A 27,788-nucleotide genomic window follows, 5' to 3' on the forward strand; every position below is an offset into this window, starting at 1 on the left:
TGAGGAAAATAAGTGATATTGTCTCTTTTTGAGTAATTGTTTACTGCTAATTGTTCTTCATTAAAGAATTACAGCCAGTGCCCTAACCCCCGACTCGCGTGACTCAATAATGACCCATTTGTTAGCTTGCACTGGCCTTTCTGTGCTGAGATGTAGATGGTCCCCCAGAAAAGCAATCATCAGGAAGTGACAGAATTTCTGTAGGAAGCAGTGAATACTTCCTGGAGAAGGAGAGATGGATGGAGAGATGTGCTGGGACTGTGGAGTGATGGAACATTAGAAGGAAGAGGGGGTAGAGTGGGTATCACTTGGGGTTTTGTGTCCCTGATTACTGAAGCCATTTCTGAGCTGCCACAGGCTAGTTAACGTCATGTTTCCAAACTATTCCTATTTGTCTCTTTCTCTTGTCTTTTTACCTCCTCTTTACACACACGCACACAGTTTGCCACAGTATCATCTAAAGACTGTCCTTTTCTGGCCAATGTTCCATTCTCAAGTAATGAAATAATAATAATAATAAAAACGTATGTCTTACTGTCTTTATCAAAACACAACCAATTCTATAGTATTTAAGGTTAGACTTTAATTTAATGGTGTCATTGTTACAGTGCCATTATAAAAATACTCTATGCTGCTTAATACAAGTCCAAGTAAAATCCAAGTTTGGGGTCTTTCCAGTCTCAGTCAGTTGACACTGGGCAGAAAAATTAAGAAGAAAAATTTCATATTTTCATTTTTAAAAAAATGTAATACACACTTATAATGCCATATATTATATTATATTACTTTTTCAGTAAATGACAAAAATGCTGCTGCGAGGGAGTTTCTAATACAACGGCTGAGTGAGTGATGGCAAATTTGACATCTTTCTCTCTTTTGGCCAATGTAATCAATCTCTTTTTATTTTTTCCTTCTTTTGGAAAGTCACAGAAACACTATCACAGATTTTTTCTTTTGCTGTTGGAGCAAATTGTAATGCAAAAATTATATTTGCTGTCTTTTCCCGTTCATCACTAAGTGACCCGACTATGCCATGACTTCTGCTTCTGAGAACCCCAGAAATGTGAAAAGAGTCCATAGGGTTCCAACACGTTTGTGCTTGTGTATATATTGTATATGTATACACAAGGTTTGGGTTTGGTCAGAATTTTTTTTTTTTTTTTTGAAAGGAGTCTTTTACTGTATGCTCATCAAGGCTGCATTTTTTTTTTTTTTTATCACATTTACAATAAAACAGTAATATTGTGTATAATATTGTTTATAGCTTTAAATAAGATGTTTTAATTGTAATATGTTTTAAAACTTTATTCAGTAATGGCAAAGCTGAAGTTTCAGCATGTCACGATCCTTCAGAAATCATTTTAATATGCTGATTTTGGTGCTTGTTTGTTAATATTATTATCAATATTATCAAACAGTTGCTGCTGTAAGTATTTGTTTATGAAAACCCTTATACCCTTATACTTTTTTCAGGATTCTTTGATGAATAGAATGATGAATATATATATACAGTGGGTACAGAAAGTATTCAGACCCCCTTAAATTTTTCACTCTTTGTTATATTGCAGCCATTTGCTAAAATCATTTAAGTTCATTTTTTTTCCTCATTAATGTACACACAGCACCCCATATTGACAGAAAAACACAGAATTGTTGACATTTTTGCAGATTTATTAAAAAAGAAAAACTGAAATATCACATGGTCCTAAGTATTCAGACCCTTTGCTCAGTATTTAGTAGAAGCACCCTTTTGATCTAATACAACCATGAGTCTTTTTGGGAAAGATGCAACAAGTTTTTCACACCTGGATTTGGGGATCCTCTGCCATTCCTCCTTGCAGATCCTCTCCAGTTCTGTCAGGTTGGATGGTAAACATTGGTGGACAGCCATTTTTAGGTCTCTCCAGAGATGCTCAATTGGGTTTAAGTCAGGGCTGTGGCTGGGCCATTCAAGAACAGTCACGGAGTTGTTGTGAAGCCACTCCTTCGTTATTTTAGCTGTGTGCTTTGGGTCATTGTCTTGTTGGAAGGTAAACCTTCGGCCCAGTCTGAGGTCCTGAGCACTCTGGAGAAGGTTTTCGTCCAGGATATCCCTGTACTTGGCCGCATTCATCTTTCCCTCGATTGCAACAAATCATCCTGTCCCTGCAGCTGAAAAACACCCCCACAGCATGATGCTGCCACCACCATGCTTCACTGTTGGGACTGTATTGGACAGGTGATGAGCAGTGCCTGGACCACACATACCGCTTAGAATTAAGGCCAAAAAGTTCTATCTTGGTCTCATCAGACCAGAGAATCTTATTTCTCACCATCTTGGCAAACTCCATGTGTGCTTTCATGTGTCTTGCACTGAGGAGAGGCTTCCGTCGGGCCACTCTGCCATAAAGCCCCGACTGGTGGAGGGCTGCAGTGATGGTTGACTTTCTACAACTTTCTCCCATCTCCCGACTGCATCTCTGGAGCTCAGCCACAGTGATCTTTGGGTTCTTCTTTACCTCTCTCACCAAGGCTCTTCTCCCCCGATAGCTCAGTTTGGCTGGACGGCCAGCTCTAGGAAGGGTTCTGGTCTTCCCAAACGTCTTCCATTTAAGGATTATGGAGGCCACTGTGCTCTTAGGAACCTTAAGTGCAGCAGAATTTTTTTTTGTAACCTTGGTCAGATCTGTGCCTTGCCACAATTCTGTCTCTGAGCTCTTCAGGCAGTTCCTTTGACCTCATGATTCTCATTTGCTCTGACATGCACTGTGAGCTGTAAGGTCTTATATAGACAGGTATGTGGCTTTCCTAATCAAGTCCAATCAGTATAATCAAACACAGCTGGACTCAAATGAAGGTGTAGAACCATCTCAAGGATGATCAGAAGAAATGGACAGCACCTGAGTTAAATATATGAATGTCACAGCAAAGGGTCTGAATACTTTGGACCATGTTATATTTCAGTTTTTCTTTTTTAATAAATCTGCAAAAATGTTAACAATTCTGTGTTTTTCTGTCAATATGGGGTGCTGTGTGTACATTTAATGAGAATATATATATATATATATATATATATATATATATATATATATATATATATATATATATATATGAATAGACTTTTTTTTTTGTAAATATTACATGCTAGTGCAAGTTAGTTAATGGTGTCAAAGCATAAAAAAAACATGACGGACAGTAGGGCTGCCCCCTACCATGAGGGACAGATCGTTGTGGTAATTACAGTATATTGGCCAGGAAATAAAATGCTCACCTATTATTTATCGGTCTCAAATATGGCTTATCATTTTATACATGTAAGTAGTATCAACTTTACATGGCTGCTCGCTCTAACGTTAATAGACATATTAGGCACATATCCAAATGTTTGTGTGGAGTGTGGAAGCTGTATTAGAAGTATTAGTGCGCTTACTGCGAATCGGCACGATCAACTTGCATTTTTTTTCTGATAACAGCGGAAACAACTTAAAATACTAATTTTTTTTTATACAGATAAGAGTAATACATCATTCAAAACTGTAAACTACTTGTTGTGAGTTTATTTGTGTAAACTCACAGTAACAAGAAAAACTTGTGCCTTTGTAGAATAAAGAAAACAAACATGATGCACTTTCTGCTGTCTCGGACCGAAAATGGCTGCTCGCTCTAACCGAAACTGTTTGTGTGGAGTGTGGAAGCAGCTTATAGGCTACTTGCTCACAGACATTAGAAATGTATCTATAGACAGCTTGAAATGTCTACTTTTAAACTAACAGATTCAAATGCAAAAGAAATATTCTCTGCTAATGTAATCCTTATGAAAGGTATATTTCTCTCTATAGACGCGTTTACTATACTGTGGAGATGCAGTCAGCATCGTCAACTTCATCTTTGCAGCCGACGCTGACTCAGAAAACACTATTATTAGTAAATAATTAAAATGACTCTTTGCTATTTTTTCACGACACATTCATAATCATTACTTTTGCTGGTGCTTTGTGGCAAGCTTTATGTGTGTGCTTTGAGTGGGAATAGGCTATATATTATGCCTATATATTAAACACTCATTATGGTTTAGAGTTGTAAAACGTACCAACTTTGTTAACAATTGGTACTGACATTTTAAAAATGTGATGCTTTGAGCACTGTTGAGCAGATTCGCAAACACCTCTGATTGGCCATTGTGTTGACATGCTCATCGGATATGTCTGTGATTGGCTTCATTGATCAATGCTTCAAAAACGTTGTAAATAGTCATCAATGACGCAATGGCGTTTGAAAGCAAGTGTCTATCACGGACCAGTCCTCTGATAGACGCCTGCTTTCAAATGCTCCCACTTTCAAATTCAAACACTTCCGTGTGCTTTCAAATGCTCCCTTGCGTTGATCATTGTAGCCAATCACAGACATATCCAATGAGCGCTTAAACACAATGGCCAATCAGAGGTGTTTACGAAATCTGCTCAACAGTGCTCAAAGCATCACATTTTTAAAATTTCAGTACCAGTTGTTAACGAAGTTGGTAATTTTGACATCGCTGTTATGGTTAAAGGGTTAGTTCACCCAAAAATGAAATTTCTGTCATTAAGTCAGAAACTGACAAGGTAGAGACTAAATTGTTGAATAAAGTTAATTTTTGTTTTGTTTTTGCACACAAAAAGTATTTTCATCGCTTCATAATATTAAGATTGAACCACTGTAGTCACTGACTATTTTAACAATGTTTTTACTACTTCTCTGGACCATGAATTTGGTAATTTCGTTGCTTTCTGTGGGAGATAACAAAAAAAAAAAAAAAAAAAACTCTCGGATTTCATTAAAAATACCTTAATTTGTACAGCCCTAATGAACAGTGATACTACAGCCACTGATCATGTACAGAAAAGCATAGTTTAGGCTAAGTAGGATATGTCCAGTATTTTCTGTCAGCTGTTTAGAAACTTTTGAGAACATTTGAACTTCTCGTTTGTTCATTTAGGCCTTCCATTGTAAAGGCATATTAATGTTAAAAGCATGCATTTTAAAATTCTATAAACTCCTTTTATATCAACTCGTATACCATATTGAAGATTTATTTATTTTATGTTTTTGTCAGGTAAACAGTTCCCCATCACACTCTGTATGAATCCTGCAAAGTATTACTGTTCCATATTTTGAACATGTATATCAATGATTTAATGAGACACAATGAATGGTTATTTAATGTAAACACACCCACACAGCATCTGTGTGCATCATTATTCCAGTGAAGACCAGCTGTCTTTAATTGCTGTCATTTTTGATTTTCACTCTTTTCACTCGTAACCCGTAATTTTAAAAGAAGTAATAAGCGCCTTATTGAAATCTCTTGCCCTCGTGGAACTCAGTGAGCAAAACTGGATAAATACAGTACACCCTTGAAAACAGCAATTCTGGGTGATCCGTGAGATGTGGGGAAATGAGTGGGAGCACAGTGTGATGAGACGCTTGGTGTCTTTGCGTTATTTACAGTGGAGCAAATTTGTTCTTCTGTTGCAGGGAAACAGGAAACATCAAAGCTGGATTAGAACATCTGGTAAGTTGTGATTCTTTCCCCCTTCAGTGTTTCCTGAATCTTTGATATCTGCATCCAAAATGAATGTTCAGCAATTGCCTTTGAATACCTTGAGCTGACAGAGAGGTCTTTCTCTGACTCCCACACGATTGCCTGGGTTTTCATAACTTTTACTCTTCCGTTTGTCCCATTCCATTTTTTACAATTCCTCTTTAATTTTTGCTTTTGTCTTTTTACTAAAAGGTGTTGTTTGTTAGCCCCCCCCCCCCCCCGTAAAGATGAAATGTGTGTACTTTAAATGTTTTTTTGAGTCAGTAGGGCAATTCAGAAAAAAAGTGTTTTTAAAAAGTGTGGAGTGTGTTTTAATTTGTATCCTCAAGCTGTTGAGTTTTCAGTTGAACGTACACTCGCTGTGCGCTGTACAGTTTAGTCTGGAACAGTTCATAGACTCATGTCAAGCACACATTACCTCTGAACACATCTGGAGAGATCACAGTGTCTTCCCACTTCTACCTTCTTGCCTCCCTCTCTCTGGATGTAGGTTGGCCCTTAAAATGAGCCCTAGGGAGGGTTTAAAAATGTAACGTCCAACATTTGCTGGGTTTTCTGCAGCCTTTCTAATACAGGGTCAGAGTGCCATGCACTGGAGTTAAAGGGAGGCTTTTCTCCTCCTGGGTGGAACTGAGTTTCCATTTCTATTTTTTTTTCTAAGGGATGAATAATAGAGAGAGGTCACAGCGGGGTCCTGACTCTCTGAATGTACACTCACCTCCCTGAGCTCCACACCCTGAATATTAAACGCATGCCTGGCCCTTTAAGGGTCACTCTACACACCTGACCTTACTCCTTATCAATTATCATGCTTATATTCTAAAATCAAATCGTTATCACATATTCGCTCTCATTCCTTCTCAAGATCTCTCACTGTTGATCCTGCTCAGAAGCACAGGCATTAGTGTTTGTATGGGACATCATCAGTGTCATCTTGTGCATGGGGCGGCTAGTGTAACCTGACCTATAATTTTGTGGACAAGCACTGCGTCCACTTCACTATTCAGATTAATGGTCAGCAAATATGTATTTTTCAATGGCCAGATATTACCAGTTGTTTTGGATTTACCTTTGGATTACCTATAATAATTTATATAGCATCTTTCAAGAACCCATAGAGACTTTACATAATATTGACAAATAACTCAAATAATACTAAGGTACAATCAGTGAACAACAAAGTGAGCAGGCAGTCAAAAGGTGATCATATAACATAGACAATAGGGTTGTCACGATACGGAAATGTCCAACTTCGATACGATACATTGACAAATATCGATATTCGAGACCATTTTGAAAACTGCCATATAAATTATCTTATAATTTTTGTTAATAATTTGGGTAATTTTGTTTTAATAGCTTACACACAGCACAAAAAGGCTTTACTTGAATCGTTGAACTACATTTACAAAAAAAGACAAGTAAACAGTCAGTATTAAAATAGGAACAAACAAACAAATTGCAAATGAGAGCACAAATAAATACAAAAGAATAAAGAGACAATTGAAATAAACATGGCTAAGTTTTTCACTTGAGTCTAACAGTAGTATTCAGGTAAGAAATACTACAGAAATAAAAGTGATCAAATGTAAAAACACTGGATAGTTTTCATTGTAAATTATAGTTACAAAAGTTAGAGCAGCGAATGATTTTCTCTTTGTCTTTTGTTCTTTGATTAACATGACAGACAGCAGCAGGTTAATTAGGCTGCTGTCACTTTAAAGGGATAATTCACACAAAATTTAAAATTATCCCATGATTTACTCACCCTCAAGCCATCCTAGGTTTATATGACAATCTTTTTTCAGATGAACACAATCCGAGATATATTTAAAGGTGCCATCGAACGTTTTTTTACAAGATGTAATATAAGTCTAAGGTGTCCCCTGAATGTGTCTGTGAAGTTTCAGCTCAAAATACCCCATAGATTTTCTTTTAATTAATTTTAACAACTGCCTATTTTGGGGCATCATTAACTATGAGCCGATTTATGCTGCGCGACCCCTTTACTTCTCGTGCTCTCCGCCCACGGAGCTCGCGCTTGCCTTAAATAGTGCCTAAACAAAGTTTACACAGCTAATATAACCCTCAAATGGATCTTTACAAAGTGTTCGTCATGCATGCGTCGGATTATGTGAGTATTGTATCCTGTTATATTGTTTACATTTGATTCTGAATGAATTTGAGGCTGTGCTCCGTGGCTAATGGCTAATGCTACACTGTTGGAGAGATTTATAAAGAATGAAGTTGTGTTTATGAATTATACAGACTGCAAGTGTTTAAAAATGAAAATAGCGACGGCTCTTGTCTCCGTGAATACAGTAAGAAACGATGGTAACTTTAACCACATTTAACAGTACATTAGCAACATGCTAACGAAACATTTAGAAAGACAATTTACAAATATCACTAAAAATATCATGTAATCATGGATCATGTCAGTTATTATTGCTCCATCTGCAATTTGTTGCTATTGTTCTTGCTTGCTTACCTAGTCTGATGATTCGGCTATGCACATCCAGACGTTAATACTGGCTGCCCTTGTCTAATGCCTTTCATAATGTTGGGAACTTGGGCTGGCATATGCAAATATTGGGGGCGTACACCCCGACTGTTACGTAACAGTCGGTGTTATGTTGAGTTATTGTTTGAGTTATTGTTTGAGTTGAGTTATTGTTTGAGTTGTTATTGTTTGAGTTCATGTACTGAACTTTTGTTATTTAACTATGCCAAGATAAATTAAATTTTTCATTCGAGGGCACCTTTAAAAATATCCTTAGTCCTCCAAGGTTTATAATGGTTGTGAATGGTAACCCACATTCTGAAGACAGAAAAAATGCCTCCATCCATAAAAAAAAAGTAATTCATACAGCTCCAGCGGGTTAATAAAGGCCTTTTGAAGCGAAGGGATGTGGTTTTGTAAGAAAAATATCCATATATAAAACTTTATGAATTCGAATAACGAGCTTCCGGTAGACGACCGCACGCAGAATGCGCAAGTTGACTTGCGCCAAATGAGTAACCCGTGACACGATGTATGACGCAGGATGTAGGAGTATTGTAAGCTGGGCAACAAACTCAAGCTCCTCTTCTCTTATATCGAAATCCTCTGACATTTCTCTTTAAAATTTCTCGTTCTAGACTTCTAATTTGTGACCAGTGTTTTGTTTTGCTCTCTCCTCTTCACCTCCACGTTCGCCATTGCGTTCGGGTCAAAGGTTGATCTTCCACCCAAATTGACATGCACAATATCCATACAGTTGTCTGCCGGAATCTTGCATATTTGAATTTATAAAGTTTTATATATGGATATTTTTCTTACAAAAACACATCCCTTCACTTCAAAAGGCCTTTATTAACCCCCTGGAGCCGTGTGGATTACTTTTTTTATGAATGGATGTATTTTTTCTGTCTTCAGAATGTGGGTTACCATTCACAACCATTATAAACCTTGGAGGACTAAGGATATTTTTAAATATATCTTGGATTGTGTTCATCTGAAAGAAGACTGTCATATAAACTTAGGATGGCTTGAGGGTGGATAAATCATGGGATAATTTTCATTTTTGGGTGAACTATCCCTTTAAGAGCTTATGCACGGATACAATATGTGCGTTTTCTCTCGGCTATTTATGTTCCAAAACTGACTGTGTTCACCTGAATGCTCAGCAAGACGGGCATTTTAACATAATTTTGTATGTATTTGACCATTTAAGCGCAATAAGCCACGAAAAAGAAGTCAATTTGGTACTCGCGAGTTGTTTGAGAGGTGGCTTTATGAGAGCACTTGTATAGATAAGTGGTGCACGCACTTTTTGTGTGAGTGCAAACCCTATGGGAATGACTGAAATTATGTGCAATACAAGCACTATTCAACCAGAGCAAATGAGACGAGTGAGTGAGAGGAGGCGGGTGTTTATCTATTCGCTGTCAGAGAGAAGAGAGCGAGAATGCGCAGCTGGTATCGGTGTGTTGATACTGCAGAAAAGGAACTGTTTTAGATAGTCCAGTATTGATACATAACAAAATATAGATATTTTTGGCAAAACTACAAGAGAATACTCAAAATAAGTAAGGATCTCATAATGAAAGTACATTTCAGAACTCAATCTAAGTGTTCAGGCAGGAACATAATGGTGTATTAATTCTGTAAGATATGAAGACATGTAACAAGGAAACTAAAATAAAGTGTTAACAATTATTTTTGCTATTATCATTTTACTTTTTGAATTACACACTACAGAATCATATCTTTCAAATAACTTGACTTAGTACAGTAATACACAGGGCGCCAATGGCACCATTTCCAGAGAATGAACCATTTTTATAGATTTTTGACTGCGTGTCACAGGTTAATGTGTAATTAACTTGTCTTCATTTGGGGAGACCGATGGACAGATGCAGAGGGAACAGAGAATGAAAGGAAAGATTGGCCAGACTGATGGAAGGAGAGATTTGACAGAGGAGAGAGTGAAAGGGGAGGAGAGTTTATGAGCACATCCATTGATCTACAGCTGTATAAAAGGCACAGTGAATTATTGAAAAGAAGATTACATGCATAACCCTCTTGAATCGATATGTCTGCTTGAAAAGGGTCTTTACATGTCCAAGGCAATGTTCCAAACCTAGAGAGTGCAGATACGAAACAGACACTATCAAAGTTCATTCTGGCCTCAGAGACTTTTTTTTCAACAATTCTCTAAAAAATAGGTTTAAATGACAATTTAAAAGCCTGTGTACTATCACAAACACAGTTGTGTCTTTTCATAGTTTCTCTAAAACTGCGTTTCCGTCCAAGGAATGTTAACTGACACAGCTGATAGAAATGTTGATACAATCTTTTTGTCATTAGCTCAAATTTAATGTCAATACTTCAATACTTTTCATTGATAAAATATGCTTTAATGAAGCTACAGTAGTTTTGACGTGGACACTTAAGCCTAAAGTAGACTTTGTTATACGCGTACACTAGGGTATGTGTACAGAGTGCACGTGATGCAAATTTCGTTATCAGCACAGTATCTGTGTATGATTTAAAGTATTCTTTAAGCTTTACAAAAATACAGTGTTGCTCCCATCAAATCACTGATATCTATATCTATATCGGACTTCAGACACAGTGTAATAGCTTGGATGAATCAATATTCTGAACGTTTTACTGTATTTTTTATGGCACCATAAAAAAAAAAAAACAACGTAGGAGAATTACACAGAAGAGAAGAAATTGTAGAATAAAGTCATTATTTTTGTTTTGTTTTTGCACTCAAAAAGTATTCTCGACCCTTCATAAAATTAAGGTTGAACCACTCTAGTCACGTGGACTGTTTTAATGATGTCTTTAGTACCTTTCTGGACCTTGAAAGTGGAGGTTAAATTGCTGTCTATGGATGAGTCAGATACCTCTCGGATTTCATCAAAAATATCTTAATTTTCCAAAGATGAACGAAGGTCTTACGATGTGGAACAACAATTAATGACAGAATTTTCATTTTTGGGTGAACTAACCCTTTAATGAACCCTTCAATTTTAAATTCAGTTTGCATATGGGACCATTCAGAATGAGTTGTCCTGTTTTTTTCTGACCCATGGGCTTTGTCACATAAAGGCAGTTACATTCAGTCCAGTCAGGCTTTGTGCAACTACTCCATTTCGCTGTCATCTGATATATCCTAAAATAATAATTTGTGTTTACAAAAGGCGAAAGTATTATTTATTTGTGTATATTTAGAAAACATAAAATGCTAGCTTTGAAATGATCCTCAAAAGATAAAGGCGTTTAAAATGGCCACCACTGAATATAATTTGAGGTTTGATTATCTTTGGGACTTGTACAGTATGTCATTGTTAGTAGACAAATTCAATCAACTAGAGAGAGTTAATTTTTCGAGAAATTTTGAAATTAACATTAATAGTGCTAGCTGTGTTTTGTAAAACACGCAGATGTGCGAGTCTACCCGTGTTCAGCTGTAGGTTTCCTGAAAAATTTGAATATGTGAATATTGTACCTGAGAATTTATTGTTGACTTTATAAAAGCTGCTAGATTGCATCCAGCTCGTCAGACACCAGGTGCTGCAATATTTTATAAAGATTTGTGCCAGCAAACAGTAAGTATACGCCCCCCTGCAGCCCTCCCCTAAAGGCATATGCATATACCCAGTAAACATCAGCCATAAACAGCCCCGCATTTACAAGCTTCAGATGTACCAATGTTAAAAGATGGCAAACTTTACAAAGTCTAGATGGAGACAACTTTGTAAAAGTTTTCATAGCTATTTCTAATCTTGTGTTCCCTACCATTAGCTCCAAAAATATCCATTTACTGAAACTTAACTATATTTTTACAACATATTCAAGAAAATCTTCTTAATTTTGCTGAATAGGGAACACTGTTTAGATGGCAGGTATCATTTAACCTTATTTCTTTGTGGGACTTTTACGGTTATGCTTATTAGCTTTGTGTGGGGAAAACCGAGGCCGTTTATTTGTTTTTTTCTGTGTTTTTATTGCTCTTTTGTTCCTCTTTATCTCTCTTCTGCCATTTTTCTTTCTTAGAGAGGCCTGAATCTAGCTAGACCAGATGCACGGCTAAATAATGACAATAAAAAAGCGACTCTTTTTGCATTAATTGAAGTAGCCACCGTGCCTCCCTCTATGTATTGCGATGGTAGGTAGTGTGCTAGTCTTAACTTCCTTAATCTCATGTCCATCAGGTTTAAAATTGAAGAAATGATATTTAAAAACAATTTTCCCCATGGGTTTTTGCTTTTGAGGCCTTGTTTATATTTAATGAATAATTTATGCTTCATATTAGGACAAGCGATTGCGAGAAACGACTCTGTTTTGGCTCTGCCAGATCTTCTGGTGCTTAATAATAGATTTATCCCATAACATCATCAAAAGCACCTGTCTCTCTCTAACTGAATGAGGGAAGATCAGGGCTTCAGAAATCAATAGAGTGTCAGAAAGCCAGCAGCGTCCAGGCACGGCCTTCAGCACCCGTTCGTATCCGTGGCCCCCGTCTCACTCCCTTGCTCCGGTGTTTGCCAGTAATTTGATTGTGGGATAAAGAGGTGATCTGACAACACCTCACCAAGTGTCAGCTAAATGAAAGCCGAGGAGCTGCGCGAGTATAATTTGCAAGCAGATTTACATGCTTATTACACTAATGATTTCATCAGATTGGAGGTGTCTGGGAGTCTGCCACAGGCCTCCGTCTACCTCCATTTGTGAAATAAGCTGCTTTGCTAAATGATGGAGTCATCAGGCTGACCTTTAACCTGACGCCTGCCCAAACATAATTGCATGTCATACTGATAGAGGGGACGAGCGCAGCTTTCATATCCCGCTGCTTTATCTCTTTCCCTGTTAAGATTCTTTGCTCTTTGCATAGATCTCTCGACATGAGCGCGCAGACGAAGAATAACACAAACAACAACAAAGAAATATTGCATATCCATTTCCAAATGATGGCGTTGGATTTAGCGTGAGGTCTCCGTATATATATACATTGCGGCGGGCGAACTGGTCCCTTACTGTATACATATTATCTAAATGGTATCTCTGAATGTCAAGGGCATAAAGGAAATTAAATCGGAAAGTGCAGATAGAGCAAAGGCGATTTTATCTCCTGATGATTGCAGTTTTGATAGGTATTCCAGTGAATTTCATTTTCTCCGGATGGTGAGGAGATGAGTTAGCCGCCACATTTGTTCATTTTTCTTCAACATGATTTATGTGAGTTGAGTGCGAGCCCAACGCCCAACCTCCTCTGGCTGTAACACACACACGAACGTGTACTAATACACACACACATGTGCATGTCAAAAAAGTCTATTAATACAATTGCCTTCCATTTTGGCCTGACTCATTTGTGTGTGTGTGTGTGTGTGTGTGTGTGTGTGTGTGTGTGTGTGACTGGGGATGGTGGGGGGGGTCTGTGAATTGTGTGCGAGGACCGCCGAGGACCGGCGCGGTTAAACCTCTGTCATCACTCACGCTTGTTTACATTCTAAATACGTAATGAAATCTTGTTGGCAATAATCAAGGAAATAAAAGTTTGGGAAAATTGTAAAAGTGGTGAAGTTTGAGAAATGAGCGTCAGGCAGCTAAATAACATTTTGGGGCAGGAAAGCTTATTATTATGCAGCGGCAGTGCCTACTGTAGACACAAAGATGAACAGCCTCTGCTTTCCTAAATGCTGTTAGCGCCGTCCTGAAGTATGGCACATTGTAAAAAGGCCTCCGATTTCATATTGAGATTATATTTAAAAAAGATATCCATACACAACATTATATTTTATAGACGCCCGGCCCAGAACTCCTGATATGCAGTATTTGTTATAAATATATAAATAAACATATTGCACTGGAGCCCATCTCTACCCTGATCTTATAGACCTGGATATTAAAAACGGAATATTGCATTTTCTAGGGGGATCCTGTAACGTAATGCTGCAGTCTTTATTTATTTATTTATTTATTTATTTTTGGGTTAAGGAATGGGGCAGAGGTTGGAAATAACAAATGAAAAATGACTATAAATGAGGATGAAGAAGTCAGATGAGATGAGTACAGTAATGAGTAATGGAATAAACGGTTTATATATACAAGATATATATTGCCGTTCAGAAGTTTGGGGTCGCTAAGATGTTTTTTTTTTTTTTTTTTTAAAGAAGTCTCTTCTGCTCACCAAGGCTAAATTTATTTAACAAAAATACTGTAAAAACAGTAATATTGTGGAATATTATTATGATTTTTTTTCTTTGTGATTATATTTTAAAATGCAATTTATTCCTGTGATGCAAAGCTGAATTTTCAGCATCATTACTCCAGTCTTCATTGTCACATGATCCTTCAGAAATCATGCTGATTTGCTGCTCGAGAAACGTTTATTATTATCAATGTGCAAAACAGTTGTGCTGCTTCATGTTTTTGTGAAAACTGTGATACATTTTTTTCCAGATTCTTTGAAGAATAGAAAGTAAAAAAAAAAAAAAAAAAAAAAAAATATATATATATATATATATATATATATATATATATATATATATTTATTTATTTATTTTTTTTAAGCCTTTGACTGTCACTTTTGATTAACTTTTGATCCAAACAGTAGTGTGTGTATGTATGGGTTCACACTGCGGTGTGCTTCTTTTTATTTAAAAAGGTAACTTTCATTGCTTGTTTTCCTCCGTGCCTCCTTGATTGTTAATAAGGATGTAAAAAAAAAATGTTTTTACTGTACAGTGTTGTTTAGGAGAGTAATCTGTTACAGTGATGATCCAATATATTTGTTGTTACTCAGTTTGTTGATATTTTTTACTCAAGGCAGGGTTCCTACGCGATTTGGAAAAGAATAAAATTTGATTTGAGTAATTTCCAGGTCTGGATGAGTATTGAAAAAAGAAAACAGAGTATGGAAAAATATTTGTCCTTCCAGACTATTGCCCCTATTCATTTTTTTTTTAAATAAATTTATCATACAAGCAGAGTGTTTTCATGGCAAAAGGTAAGTGATCCTTTAGCGGTTGTCGAACACAATTGAATAAATTCAGGGCGCACATTTTCTTCGTTTTTTACAAACGTTTTTTGAACTTCACTAATCGAATGTTCATGTGCCACTCAGACCGGATAAAGGAGGAAACAATCATCTAAATCAGACTGTACTTTGCTGTTTGGTTATCACTCAACAAGAATATCGCTTTGAGAAAACCCAAGAAAAAATATTTACAGATGACTGTACTCTATACTAAATGTAATGCTTAAAATAATGATGTATGAACCGTTAATGTTAAATATGGTCTAGGTTTGGAAATTTAAGTATGGAAATTTGAAATGGAAAATGTGTAGGAAGTAGGAACCCTGTCAAGGAAACAGAAGTGTTTTGGAGCCGTAGTAGGATTGGAGACCGAAATTTTGTGGAGATTAAAACAGGGAACAAAATGCAAATATCTGTACTCAGGGTTCATGGAAAACAGAAGCCTAGTGAAGCAAATTAAGATTCTCCAACCCATGCCCTTCGAAAAACAAAAGGGAGTAAAACAAAAATGTCATGCTGTTAATGTCTAAACAACACTACTGAAGTGTGAGTATTCTTTAAAATTTGTACTTTTTTCCTACTATCCAGGTCTGGATAGACAGTGGAGAAATCTAGGTTTAGACAGTAGAAAGGCAGCGAGTGAAGCAGAGGCCGCTGAGCTGTGTGAATGTGAAGCTGCGGGTGCGGTAATTGAGATAATTGGTTTGGCTCAGTGTTTATGCGGGGACGGCTGTGTGTGTGCGAGTGAATGTGTGTGTGTGAGGGGGAGATAGAGATGGCTCCAGGACCGCTCACTGGGACTCTAAAGCCCATGAAGCCTGGACTCATCATTTCTCTGCTGAACAAGCTAGCTTGGAGCTCAAGTATGTTTTGTTTGTGAAAAGCTGGAAAAATCCTGATTTAACTACATTTATTAAGTTTTGGCATCGGGAAAAACCCTGTTGCTCTCGGAGTGCCCTTATGAGAGCGGCTGCATAATGTGTTAGCGATTGTAATATCAGCCAATACCATTGACTTTATCAATATTGTCCTGAGTTGGTTGATTTATTTTAATTCAAACTGTGGTCACTACCAGTCAAAGTACTCCAGTCTTCAGTGTCACATGGTTAAAAAAATCATTCTAATATGCTGATTTGGTGCTCAATTATTAATAATAGTTATTATCAGTGTAGGAACATGTTTTTGCTGCTTATTATTTTTGTGTAAACTTTTTCAGGATTCTTTGATGAATAGAAAGTTCAAAGAACCGCATTTATTTGAAATAGATTTTTTTTTATGACATTATAAATGTCTTTACTGTAACTTTTGATCAATTTAGTGCATCTTTGCTGAATAAAAATACATATGCCAAACGTTCAACATTGATAATAATAAGAAATGTTTCATGGGCAGCAAATTAGAATGATTTCTGAAGGGTCATGTGACACTCTAGGTCATGTGATAGTTCATCCATCAATGCAGAAGAAAGAAATACAGCTTTTAAATGAAAAGCGGATGAGTAATTTATGGCAGAATTATAATTTTTTTGGAAAATTCCCTCTTCTGTTTTGGCTGGACCGTTGGACAATGCCTCTAATAAAAAGATTTTTAGTTAGCGAAGGGCCAAGCTGATGTTCAGAGAATATGTTTCCACCTGGTATTAAGGTGATCGGATCACAAGTGGACGACACTAAATACAGGTGTGAATGGGGTGTAAAATGTTTTGAGCTTGTCCACTTTCGACCACTTCCAGAAGCAGTAGAAAACGCATTTGACCGGATTGCTTTCGTAGTGTAAACGCTCATTTGTGATCGAATACGTTCGAACAGCCACAATAGACTGCCTGCTTCTCCGCCTGCTGACCCAACGTGTAATTATGGGAAGTGCGCTAGCCAGATGGGATTTAAACTTTGTCGGCTGAAGACCCAAGTTTAGTTTGAAGACGAAAAACCAAAACGCATCTTATACCAGGTGTAAACAGGGCCTGAGATTCTAAGGGCTGCTTTTCTATAACTTTTTCAAGAAGCACTGCAGTATGGTACGGTTTTTACCTCTGTTCCATAATTTCATTAACTTGTCCTGCAGGCTGGTCTTAATCAGGAGCAATAGAGCTTCAGCATTGTACTGTCATTAACTGGTCAGTTCTGTTAGTTAGGATGCTGCATTGTGGGTTGTAACTAGATTGGATAGTATTCCAAATCCAATAGAGATGTGGGCGTCAAACAGTGTTTTGTAGCTTATTTGTATTATATCTGTGTCAGATTTTATCAGCACTCTCTCTCTTATTGCTCAGTGTTTGCCAGAATGAGGCCTGTCTCATAATTTGACAAACTTATCTAATTATTAATCCGCCACCCATTTGTCATCCTTAGAAACTAATTATATTTTTCTTCATATTGATGCTCGTTTCTTCCCCCCTTTTGTGTTTTCCTTTTTTTTCTCTCTTGTCTAAACACTTGGTGGTGTAATATCACCGGACACTTGCCTCAGGGTCACTTTAAACAAATGCAAATGCAATGGTAGAAATTTCATAATAAACTGTAAATAAGATGATTGCCCTGCCAGCGATTATCCTTCCATTTAAGTCTTGTGATCCGTCTGTTCTTCCGCCTCGTTATTGCGGCATGACTGGATGTTATTGTAATGGCAGAGAGAATAGAAGATGGGTTTGAATGGGAGAGGAGGGGGTTTATCTGAACATTCAATAATCCTTCCTTTATTTCTGTCTGCTTGATTGATGCCCTGAAACAGTCTGATATGCTTCTGATAACAATATAAAGAAGGGGGGGGAATAAGAGGAGCATGCTCAAAATACCACCGAGGAGAGGAGCCCGTGTTTTTTTTTAAAAGTTATCGAAGGCGAGGTGTCAAAAACAAGCAGATTTCCAAGAAGAGCTTGATGTGTTTGTCATCTAAGACACAGTGGAGTGACAGTTTTACATTAAAGCGGGTCATTATATTTCCCTGTCATCACCCCAAATGACATTTTTAGAAAGTGACACCTTTACAGTTTGATAAATCAAATTTATGCTGAATAATGTGCGTTACTGCTGTCAGCGACACCCACATTCTCCGATGAGCTACGGTGAGCCTTGCAGGATCCACATTTAAATTTCATCCTATTAGCATTTAATTTCTCTGTAATCCTACACACCTTCATAACACCAACACACACCAGGCTTTCCTGCGTTAGAGAGCAATCTATAGCCCTTTATAACTTCCTTGCCTCATCATTCTTCTTTCTTGACAATTAAGAGGGTGGAATCTAATAGTGGAGATATTGGAATTATATCCGAGCCCTCTTCCACTGCCACTGTGAAATCGCAACATGTTTAGCCCTCATGCGCGTGTTTACGCACGCACGCACGCACACACCCTCGTGATCTGCTGGGATTTATTGTCATTTGTACATGACTGAAGATGTGATCTTGTTGAGGAAATTATTCTTTTTTTTTTTTTTTTTTAAACCCCTGCCACTGAAGCTGCTTTTTAAAATGCTCATTGTTTTTGTGTACTGTTTGACTTTCAAGGTTGGAATTGTTTTATTATCTTATTTCCTCCTTAACCAGCGTTAAGACAATTTCATAATGACTTCCTCTGTCTTTCCAGACACCCACAGAACAGGCCAAAGCACGACTCCAGCTGGTGCTCCAAGCTGCAGGTACGAGTTTTTAGTCCCTTTACTTAATATTTCCATTATCTTTAATTCTCTGCTCATCAATGCAAAATTGTTTTCTGCGATCTGTCATCACCTGAATTACGTACTACATTTGTTAAAATGTGCAGTATACAGCTGAGCGCACTGTAATGGGTCTTGTATCCCACAATTCAATGCGTTTGACCCGAACTTCCATTTCTAGTGTGAGTGAACCGGAAGCGCCATGTTTTGAACAACTAATTATTTGATTGAACTGCTGTGATTAGACATGACATGACACTGTCTGAATTAAACACACAACCTTGATAACAGTACAATTTGAAACATTTACTGTTCTTCACATACAGTACGTTTTTGGACAAGAGTAGTCAGTATACACACACCGTGAACACACACCCGGAGCATTGGGCAGCTGTCTTTGCTGCGGCGCCCAGGGAGTGATTGGGGTTTAGGTGCCTTGCTCAAGGGCACCTCATTTGTGGGTAATAAGAGTGGACGAGACCGCTGTTCATTCACTCCCCCACCTACGTTTCTTGCCAGTTCTGAGACCTTCAGGTTACAAGTCCACAACTGCCCCAAAGTATTTCAATTCATTCAATTCACATTTATTTGTATAGCGCTTTTCACGATACATATCATTTCAAAGCAGCTTTACAGAGAATGCTTGTCAACATTACAATTTAAAGAATGCAGTTAGCAAATAATGTAATAATTTAGGCAATTAATTTACAATCACTGTTAGCAGTTTAACTGAACGTAGAAGCAATGAGCTCCTGGAAAAATGAATTACATTAACAATAATTAGGATATAGAAATTGTGCAATGTGCACGTTGAATCCAGATGATTGTGTGTTCTGAAATCCTCGCAGGAGTTGGCGCCAAAGTGCATACTGTAAACAGTATGCCAAATATGGCAAAACAGTTATATTATATTATATTATATTATATTATATATATTATATAAAGAATGCTTTTATAGGAGTTTGGGTTTTTTCCATGAAATTCAAAATGGCTTGAATTCTAGTCAGCAGAATTAAAAACCATTCAATTTGACTCAACATGAGCCCAGCAATTCAGAGAATTACATTTCTAGACCACACGAGCACAAACCTTAGTGAAGCCCTACATTTAACCATGTTTTACGTTGACATTATCTTTTAAATGTGTGCCAAAGTTCACAAATTTTTACCATTGGCTCTATGCACTGACCAGAGACAGTATACAGTATAGCAAAGACAGGCCACTCGTATTACAGTAAATGGGAGGAAGTGACAGTCCCAATAAGGCGGCTCTAGCAAAAGAAGTCCCACCTTCCAAATAAAAGAGCCATTCACATTTAGACATTGCTAATTTAAACTAAGTTTAATTTTTTATTGCAGATATATGACAAATATGATTGAAATATGTTATTGAAATGTGACCTTTCAAAGCATTTTTTTTTTTTTTTTTCACATTCAGTTAGATGGGATCGTAATCTGTAAAGTCTGATGTCACTTGTCAACCTTTCCGGGTCCAAACGTTCTATAAGATGCCAAAAGCAAACAACTAATGGTGCAAATGTACACTGGTGTAATAAGCTACTGAAAAATCATGATCTTAACCTCCATACCGAGATCTCAGTTGGCCATATAGTGATTAATCTTTTCTGAATCTGTAAAATATTGGTGTCTGGGATGCTGTGTAGTGTACACTGTGAGTTTGTAAAAGCTTAGCTTAAATGTGCGCTATGAATAAATAGTGCTGTTGTGACAGTATTCTCACTTGAAATGAGTGAAGGCTTGGACCCATCATTACTCACTTTGCGACTTACCAAGCGGATTACGAATGACTGGAAAAGTCATCTTATTCATTGCTTATGAAGTGTTCTTAAAACGTATAGAGCGCAATATAATTATTTTAATTGTAATTATATTGCCACTCCTAGTTTGTGTAAATAACAAAACGATTGAAAACAAGCAGCTTTGTCATTACGACAGAAGTACCAGAAATATCTTTACATATGAGGGCCTTTGTTAAAAGACTGAAATGTGTAAAACATGCGCTCATTGATATAATCCAGTCTTCTGCTATTTTATATCAATCATTTTTCCTGGTTGGAGGCTTCAGTAAATATTTAGTTCATACATAGGGTTACATTTCAGCTAGATTTAATGGTGCAACGCTCAAATATGTGGAAGGGTGTAAACTGTTACTGTGCTCATTTACCCTACAACTACCCTACAAGTTGTACAGTTGGCCCCAGATCTTGTCAAGGGTGAGAGAAAAATATAAGCAGAAATGTCACAAGCGTGATCACAATGAGGTAATGAGGAAGAAGGATAGACCCAACAGACCTGTTGCAATTTTCATACTGTATGTGAAGAGGCCGTTCACACAAAAGTCTTCAAAACACAGAGGCAAACCCACGGCCCCCTTAATATCACAGAGAGGCTGGGAAATAATCATGACTCAGCTAAATTGAAATACGTTTTATGATAAAAGGAATCCTAAACTATTTCAACAGCATGCAGGTGTGTCTTCTAGTCCAGAACTCTCAACATGTCCAATAAAGGACAAAGTTCTGTTTCATCATTTGAGCCCTGTATGCCCCCTTTTGTGGGCTTTGATTATGCAGCAGATGTGACAGTGTGCTATTACTTTTTAAAGTGCTCTGTGTATGTGTGTGTGTGTGTGTGTGTGTGTGTGTGTGTGTGTGTGTGTGTGTGTGTATGTGTGTGTGTGTATGTGTGTACATGCAGTGACCCAGCTGTCAGTCGTACAGGAAACATATTAAAGGGACTGCATGCCATACATCATCTAGCAACCACTCACCCATCAGTCCTGACAAAGACACACACACACACACACACACACACACACACACACACTGCTGCTAGTAGGAATAGACAACTGAAAACTCATGACAAAAACTGAATACAAGGAAATTTGAAGTTAAACGAGAAAACAGGACCCAACATTTTTAAACAAAGTACTTGTGACAGACAGAAAGATGTGGAAGCAGTAGTCCTGACACCAGCACTGATAAATACAAATAAAAGAGCAGAGAGCATGTGAAACTCAATGGAGAGAGTGAATGGAAAATATGCTGACAGACACTAGTTCTCTCCAGCATGTGTTCATTTCTTGTGATTTGCGCAGAGCACATGTGAGTTATTGTTATTTATTGGACTCTGGTCAGCCCAAATATGACCCCTTTTGTGTTTTGCAACATTATTAAACCAATAAACTGACACAAATCGGAATATCGACAGCATGTCAGAAAATCATTTTTGCTTATCCTTTAAAAAAAAAAAAAAGACTGAAATACACATTTACACAAATGCAAGTTTTTTGCAGCATAATGAATCCAGGTTGAGTGATGAAATTAACCTAAATATTCAAATGCATTACTCATTCAGCATTGTTCATAGACATCTTAGTTCTGTCAGGAATAATTCATGCAGACAGCAAACATGCTCTGACATTTGCATCAGTACTTAAACGTTCTGCTCCCAAGATCTTAGGACATATTCTTTTGAGTCAAACTCTTCTTATGAGGATCAATAGTTGAGTAGCAATTGATCAAATAATCATGTAATATTATACAGTTGTGGTCATAAGTTTACATACACCTTGGAGAATCTACAAAATGTTAAATTCTACAAAATGTTACAAAATAAGAGATTCATTCATTTTAATGTATTTTGCCCTGAATAAGCATTTTCACATAACATTTATTTACAAAGCACAAGACAAAATAATAGCTGAATAGCTTTACTTTCCTTACGATTCTTGATTCTTAATAATGTGTCATTACCTAGATATATAATACTTGTAATTCATTTATGTATCCAAAAAAGGGATTATATGCAATCAGCAATCTTGTTTTGAGATTACTTGTATCTCGGCATGCAATCTCTTATTGCAAGTATTGAGTTTTTTGTTTTTTTTTTCACACCACTTGGAGCATTGATTTATAACTTAGAAATCATGTCATTTGTGTTTTTAAAAAAAGTGAACAGAAAAGATTCTCTACCTTTTCTTCATTGCCTGGATATATAGACATTTACAGTTCTGTTAATATCATATTTATACAGGGGACCTTTGAATATTGAGTTGGCCAGTATTACAACACACTCTAAAAATGCTGGGTTGTTTCAACCCAAATTTGGGTCAAATATAGACAAACCCAAATTTTTACCCCAATGGTTGGCCTTGTCCATATTTGACCTCAATTAGGGTTGAAACAACCCAGCATTTTTTAGAGTGCAGAGACTGGAAGTGTAGATCTTGATAAATTAAATAACCACAATTAATTAAAAAAAAAAAATAATGATTTCAGTTTACTTAATTGTATATTTGTTTTAGCATTTTAATGAAGTTAGATTGAACATATTAATAATATTAATATTAATTAATTCATTACCTCATCATTTGGAATAAAAAATGACTGTATCCACACAAGCAGCATGCATATGATAGATTGCGTGCAGAATCTGCTGCCTTAAATCGCGCTTACTGTCGTTCTCGACAATGCACCTTTGTAACAGTAGGGATTTAGCACTTTACTCGCATGAAGAACAAATAAAGACACAGATAATGGATTAATTTCGATTTAAGACTCAAACTTTCTCCGATACAAAAACATACCTTGTGTGAGTTCTTGTATTTAATGATGATAATAAGCAAGAACGCAATTGTTCCCAAATATCCACATGACTGCAAACGTGACATTATTATACAACGGGTCAAAAAAAAACGTACATTTTAAACACAGTACTGTCTGTATTTACTATTTTGCAATGAAATAATAGTTCTAACGAAACCACAGCAGAACTACAACACACGTCTCTGTTTCGCGAAGAATTCTGCGGCTTTGAACGAATCATGAGAGTCAATGATTCAATGATTCATTCATAGCCACTTGCTTCGTTACTGAATGAATGACTCGATGACTCACTCATAAAAACAGTGACTTGCTGCCACCTGCTGGCGGTTTTAGTTTAATATTTAAAAGTTTTACTTAGTTTTACCATCATTGCATATTTCTCTATTGAACATTTTTATATATTATTTTTTTATTTTATAACATTATTTATTTTATAAAGTTATTCATAAATGTAAAAATATGCACTGGAAAATCAATTTAGGGGGCAAATATTGTCCCTTAATGGTAAAGGTGTAACTGCAGTCGAAGTGGAAGAGAGGGGGTACACAGAAGGATGGTAATCCCTTCAGGGGTACTCCAAGCAAAAAAGTTTGGGAACCACTGTCCTAGAGGACTTCAGCTGGTTCACACCTGGCCAGTCTTGACTTTGTCTCAGGTATATATTTACCGAGGGATAATTTGCAGAATTTTCTGGATGTTTTTTTTTCTCTCTCTCTCTCAATATTTATCATATTCTTTAATGAAATGTTCTTTGTGTATTTCTCTTTGTTTGTGTAACAATGTAACTGGGAATGTTTGTTTAAACGGTGCATGTGTGAGATCAGGTCAATGTGTGTGTGATTGATAACTCAGAAGCTTGTAAATGTGATGTCACAGCAGTTATGACTTCATGCCCCGCTGTGTTTCTAGGCATAGATCCGCCTGTTCATTCTTCGTCAAATGTAATGTTGTAAAATGAAGCATATCAGCTTATATTGTTTAGTGATGATAAACAAGCGAGGACCACTGACCTCCACCCCCATCTCTCTCTCTCTCTCTCTCTCTCTCTCTCTCACGCTCTGTGTCTGTGATAGAGCAGATGTTGGTGGTTTTGGAATGGTAATGTCGTCTAACTGAGAGCCCTGCCATGCTTTAAGCCCTCTGTTCCTCTGTACCCCCGCCAATCGCTTCTTTCCAGCTTTTTCTCTCTATTCCCTCGCTTTCCTTTTTCACCGAGGTCTCCTGAGATCTCTAAATCCTGCCCCAGCGCTCTAAGCTGCCCCCTCCTCCTGTCCATGTGTGGGAGTGTGTGTGTTGATGGACTCTGCGAGTGTGTGTGAAACAGATCATCCCAACGTAAGCTGCTCACACTCAATAGTGGAGGGGCCCCGGCAGACCTGTAATGAGGTCCCTTCTCTGTCTTACGCGGGTCCCTCGCCCTCCAGGGGCCCTGACCCCCCCGCGGGCAGCCCTCTCTGAGCGCCCGGATCATTGTAGCCATGCGTTTAAGGCTCGCTCCCTACTCTAAAACCACATTCACTAATGTGTGTACAAACATTCTAGGCTTAATAACTGCCAGTTTGTTTGGCTGCAAATGATAATGTAGATAGATATACACTCAGACAGAGGCTGAGTCCTGTGTGGGGGTTTTCTGAAGGAGCCAGGTGATTTTTTTATTTTTTATTTTGTGCCATAAAAACACATACAACACTACCAGTCAAAAGAAAGATTTCTTCTCATTATCTGTGTTGAAAACTGTTTATGTTCAGCAATCAATTGATCAAAAGTGACAGTGAAGAACTTTTTATTTATCAAACAATCCTGCAAAAATGAGTAAAATATTAAGCGGCAAAATTGTTTGCAACAGTAATAATCAAGAAGAACCATTATTAATAATTCAGCACCAATAATAACTGAGCAGCAAATCAGCATATTAGAGTGATTTCTAAAGCATCACGTGACACTGAATATGAAATAAAATTCAGCTTTGCCATCACAGGAATAAATTACATTTTAAAATATATTCAAATAGAAAACAGCTCTTTTAAGTTAATAATTTTTTTTCCGCAGTATTACTGTTTTTTCTGTATTTTTGATCAAGTTAATGCAGCCTTGGTGAGCATTTCCAAAAAAAAAAAAAAAAGACCTAATTATTTATCTGTAAACAAATTTGAGCTCTGTGTCCGACACATCTGCCACGTTCTCCACATCTTCCGACATTAAAGAACCGAAAGGTCAAAGTGCATCAAAACTTAAGCACCGTCCTCCATTTGTGTTCTTTAAATAAACCCCTTCAGTCACAGCTAATTAGAGACTGTCACGCTTGTTTTGTTCGTCCTCTGCTGAGTTTCTGAGTGTTATTCTCCAGCCCCCGGTGAGAGAGAACAGAACACGAGCGCGTTGGGCAGCTTATACAAAATGCAAGCTGACTGATTTTTGCCGTAAAAAAGCAGCATTAACTGCCCAGACTGCTGCAACAGATGTGAGGCCAGCAGACCACATACATAGAGGGTGTCACATTTCCCGTCCCTCGCACACACACACACACATACCTGAACTGGAACTAATAGGCTAACATGGAAAGCCCGGGTCAGAGTCTGTCTTTGTGTGAACAGAGAGAGGAGAGAGTGATGAAAGACATGTTCAGATATTTCATTATTGCACAGCTTCATTCCAGCAGCACTCCAGTGAAATGCTGTTTGTCTCATTATCTGCTTTATTTCACATTGTCTTTCTCAGTGGCCACCCACTCAATCTCAGGAGAACATGTGGGGTGGAAGTGTTCTCCAGCACGCAAAAACAATATGCATTACGCTGTGTATTCCTACATGAAAATCATTTGCTGCTCCTTTCAGAAGCCTGTCACCTCTTTTATTTCCTCTGAAATGCTTTTGGGAAATAGAAAGTGGAAAAACAGCTCTTTTGTTAAACGAGTGACAGTGACGACTTGCGTTTCAGAGGTTCAGTGCTGACGTGCGTATGTATGTTAGTGACATTAGTAGAGCAGTTCATGTAAAGGTAAACAGGTATGGGTCAGTAAAACGGCAATAAAAGCTTTAGTTATTGTTCAGGGGGTTTATTTGCTATTACCTCACCATTCACAGTCATAATCCAGGAGTCTTCCATTCACCCGAAATACAGGAATACGCTTGTAACGCATGTCAATGTCACTTAGCTTTCATAATGAGGCAAGCTGACAGATTTCCAGACATAGGCCTCAAAAAATAAACCACAAGAGTGAAGTTATAGTACTGTAATTTATCCTGATTTATATACAATGTTTAAATGATGTGGCGGAGGGTTTATGAAATGACAGTTTATATTGTTTTCTTCGAGCCTGCTCTGGTTTAAGTAGTTATCATGTATAGACTTTTCTAATGTGAGCACCTTAGTTTACTGCACTGTGTGTGCATGCTGTTAAATCACACAAGTCTCAGAAACTGTATGTGTATGTATATGACCTTACACTGTTTAGAGACGCCTCCTTAACTCTTCCATACTATGAAAGTGTTTGGAGTTAAAGCTCAGAATAATTACCCGAGTCAGGTGTGTGCTGGAGAGACACGTTAAGTGTTTAGCTGATGCTGTTTGCGGGTTCGAGAGGAGAGCTGTTTCTTTTAACTGTTGGCAGATTTCAAACAGCATCTGGTGAGCTCTTGAAACGAAACCTTGTATGTTCAAATCCAAATGGAATCATTTCTTTTCTCCCCTCCTCTCTCTCTCTCTCTCTCGTGGGTAAAACCACATGGTGATCTCTGTGTCTCTCTCTCTTTCTCTCTCTCTCTCTCAGTCCCTCTGCTTCCTTCCTCAGTCACTATATTTACAAATTACCATAACAGAAAAAAGAGAATATTTTAATCATGCTGTTTTCCATAATTTCTGCAACATATGGTATAAATGATTTTGATGCAAATGTATGCGCTAATTATTTGCAGACGAGTTTCAAACAGGCCTGTGACTGAAGTGGAATGAAAGAAAATTTGCAATCACCTTAAATTTTACTAACCATTTACTGTTAAGTAAACTTTGCAAAGTAATTTAATTAGCTTGGCCCGCCTGCTGGGGTTTGTAGGTTGCTGTGAGCTGGTGGAACACAGTAAGAATGCGCAATCCTGATTCCCATGACATCATTTATAACTGTTGCTTTAATTAGATAAGATACAGTAAATGGGTTTGTGGTGACTGCTAATTTTATAATGGCACCTGCAATTTAAAATTAAAAGTAAAAGATATTTACAGTGCTTTCAATGCAGCACTATATTGATGTTCCTATTAACGAATTCATCGCGAACTGAATTAAACTGGTTTTGTAGGCAATTTCAGCTTTTCACGTGCTGTCTATTTTGGGCGACCTACATTGGTAGAATAGATGGATGTTCTTTCTTAAGCCATTTTACACTACTTTATCTATTGGTCCAATCTCTC

At 37.4% G+C, this 27,788-nt stretch overlaps 1 protein-coding gene across 3 annotated transcripts in view; it reads left to right on the top strand.

Annotated features, from left to right (window-relative positions):
- Nucleotides 1-27,788, top strand: part of rsrc1 (arginine/serine-rich coiled-coil 1) — a 173,216-nt gene that overhangs the window by 84,300 nt on the left and 61,128 nt on the right. For all 3 annotated transcript variants that reach the window (XM_048162010.1, XM_048162011.1, XM_048162009.1), the window contains exons 5-6: nt 5,494-5,530; nt 18,688-18,739. In XM_048162010.1, coding sequence (XP_048017967.1) covers nt 5,494-5,530; nt 18,688-18,739 — 89 coding nt within the window. The remainder of the gene's footprint in view (nt 1-5,493; nt 5,531-18,687; nt 18,740-27,788) is intronic.

The sequence above is a fragment of the Megalobrama amblycephala genome, linkage group LG16, assembly GCF_018812025.1.
Source record: "Megalobrama amblycephala isolate DHTTF-2021 linkage group LG16, ASM1881202v1, whole genome shotgun sequence".
In the NCBI taxonomy this organism is placed as follows: domain Eukaryota; kingdom Metazoa; phylum Chordata; class Actinopteri; order Cypriniformes; family Xenocyprididae; genus Megalobrama; species Megalobrama amblycephala.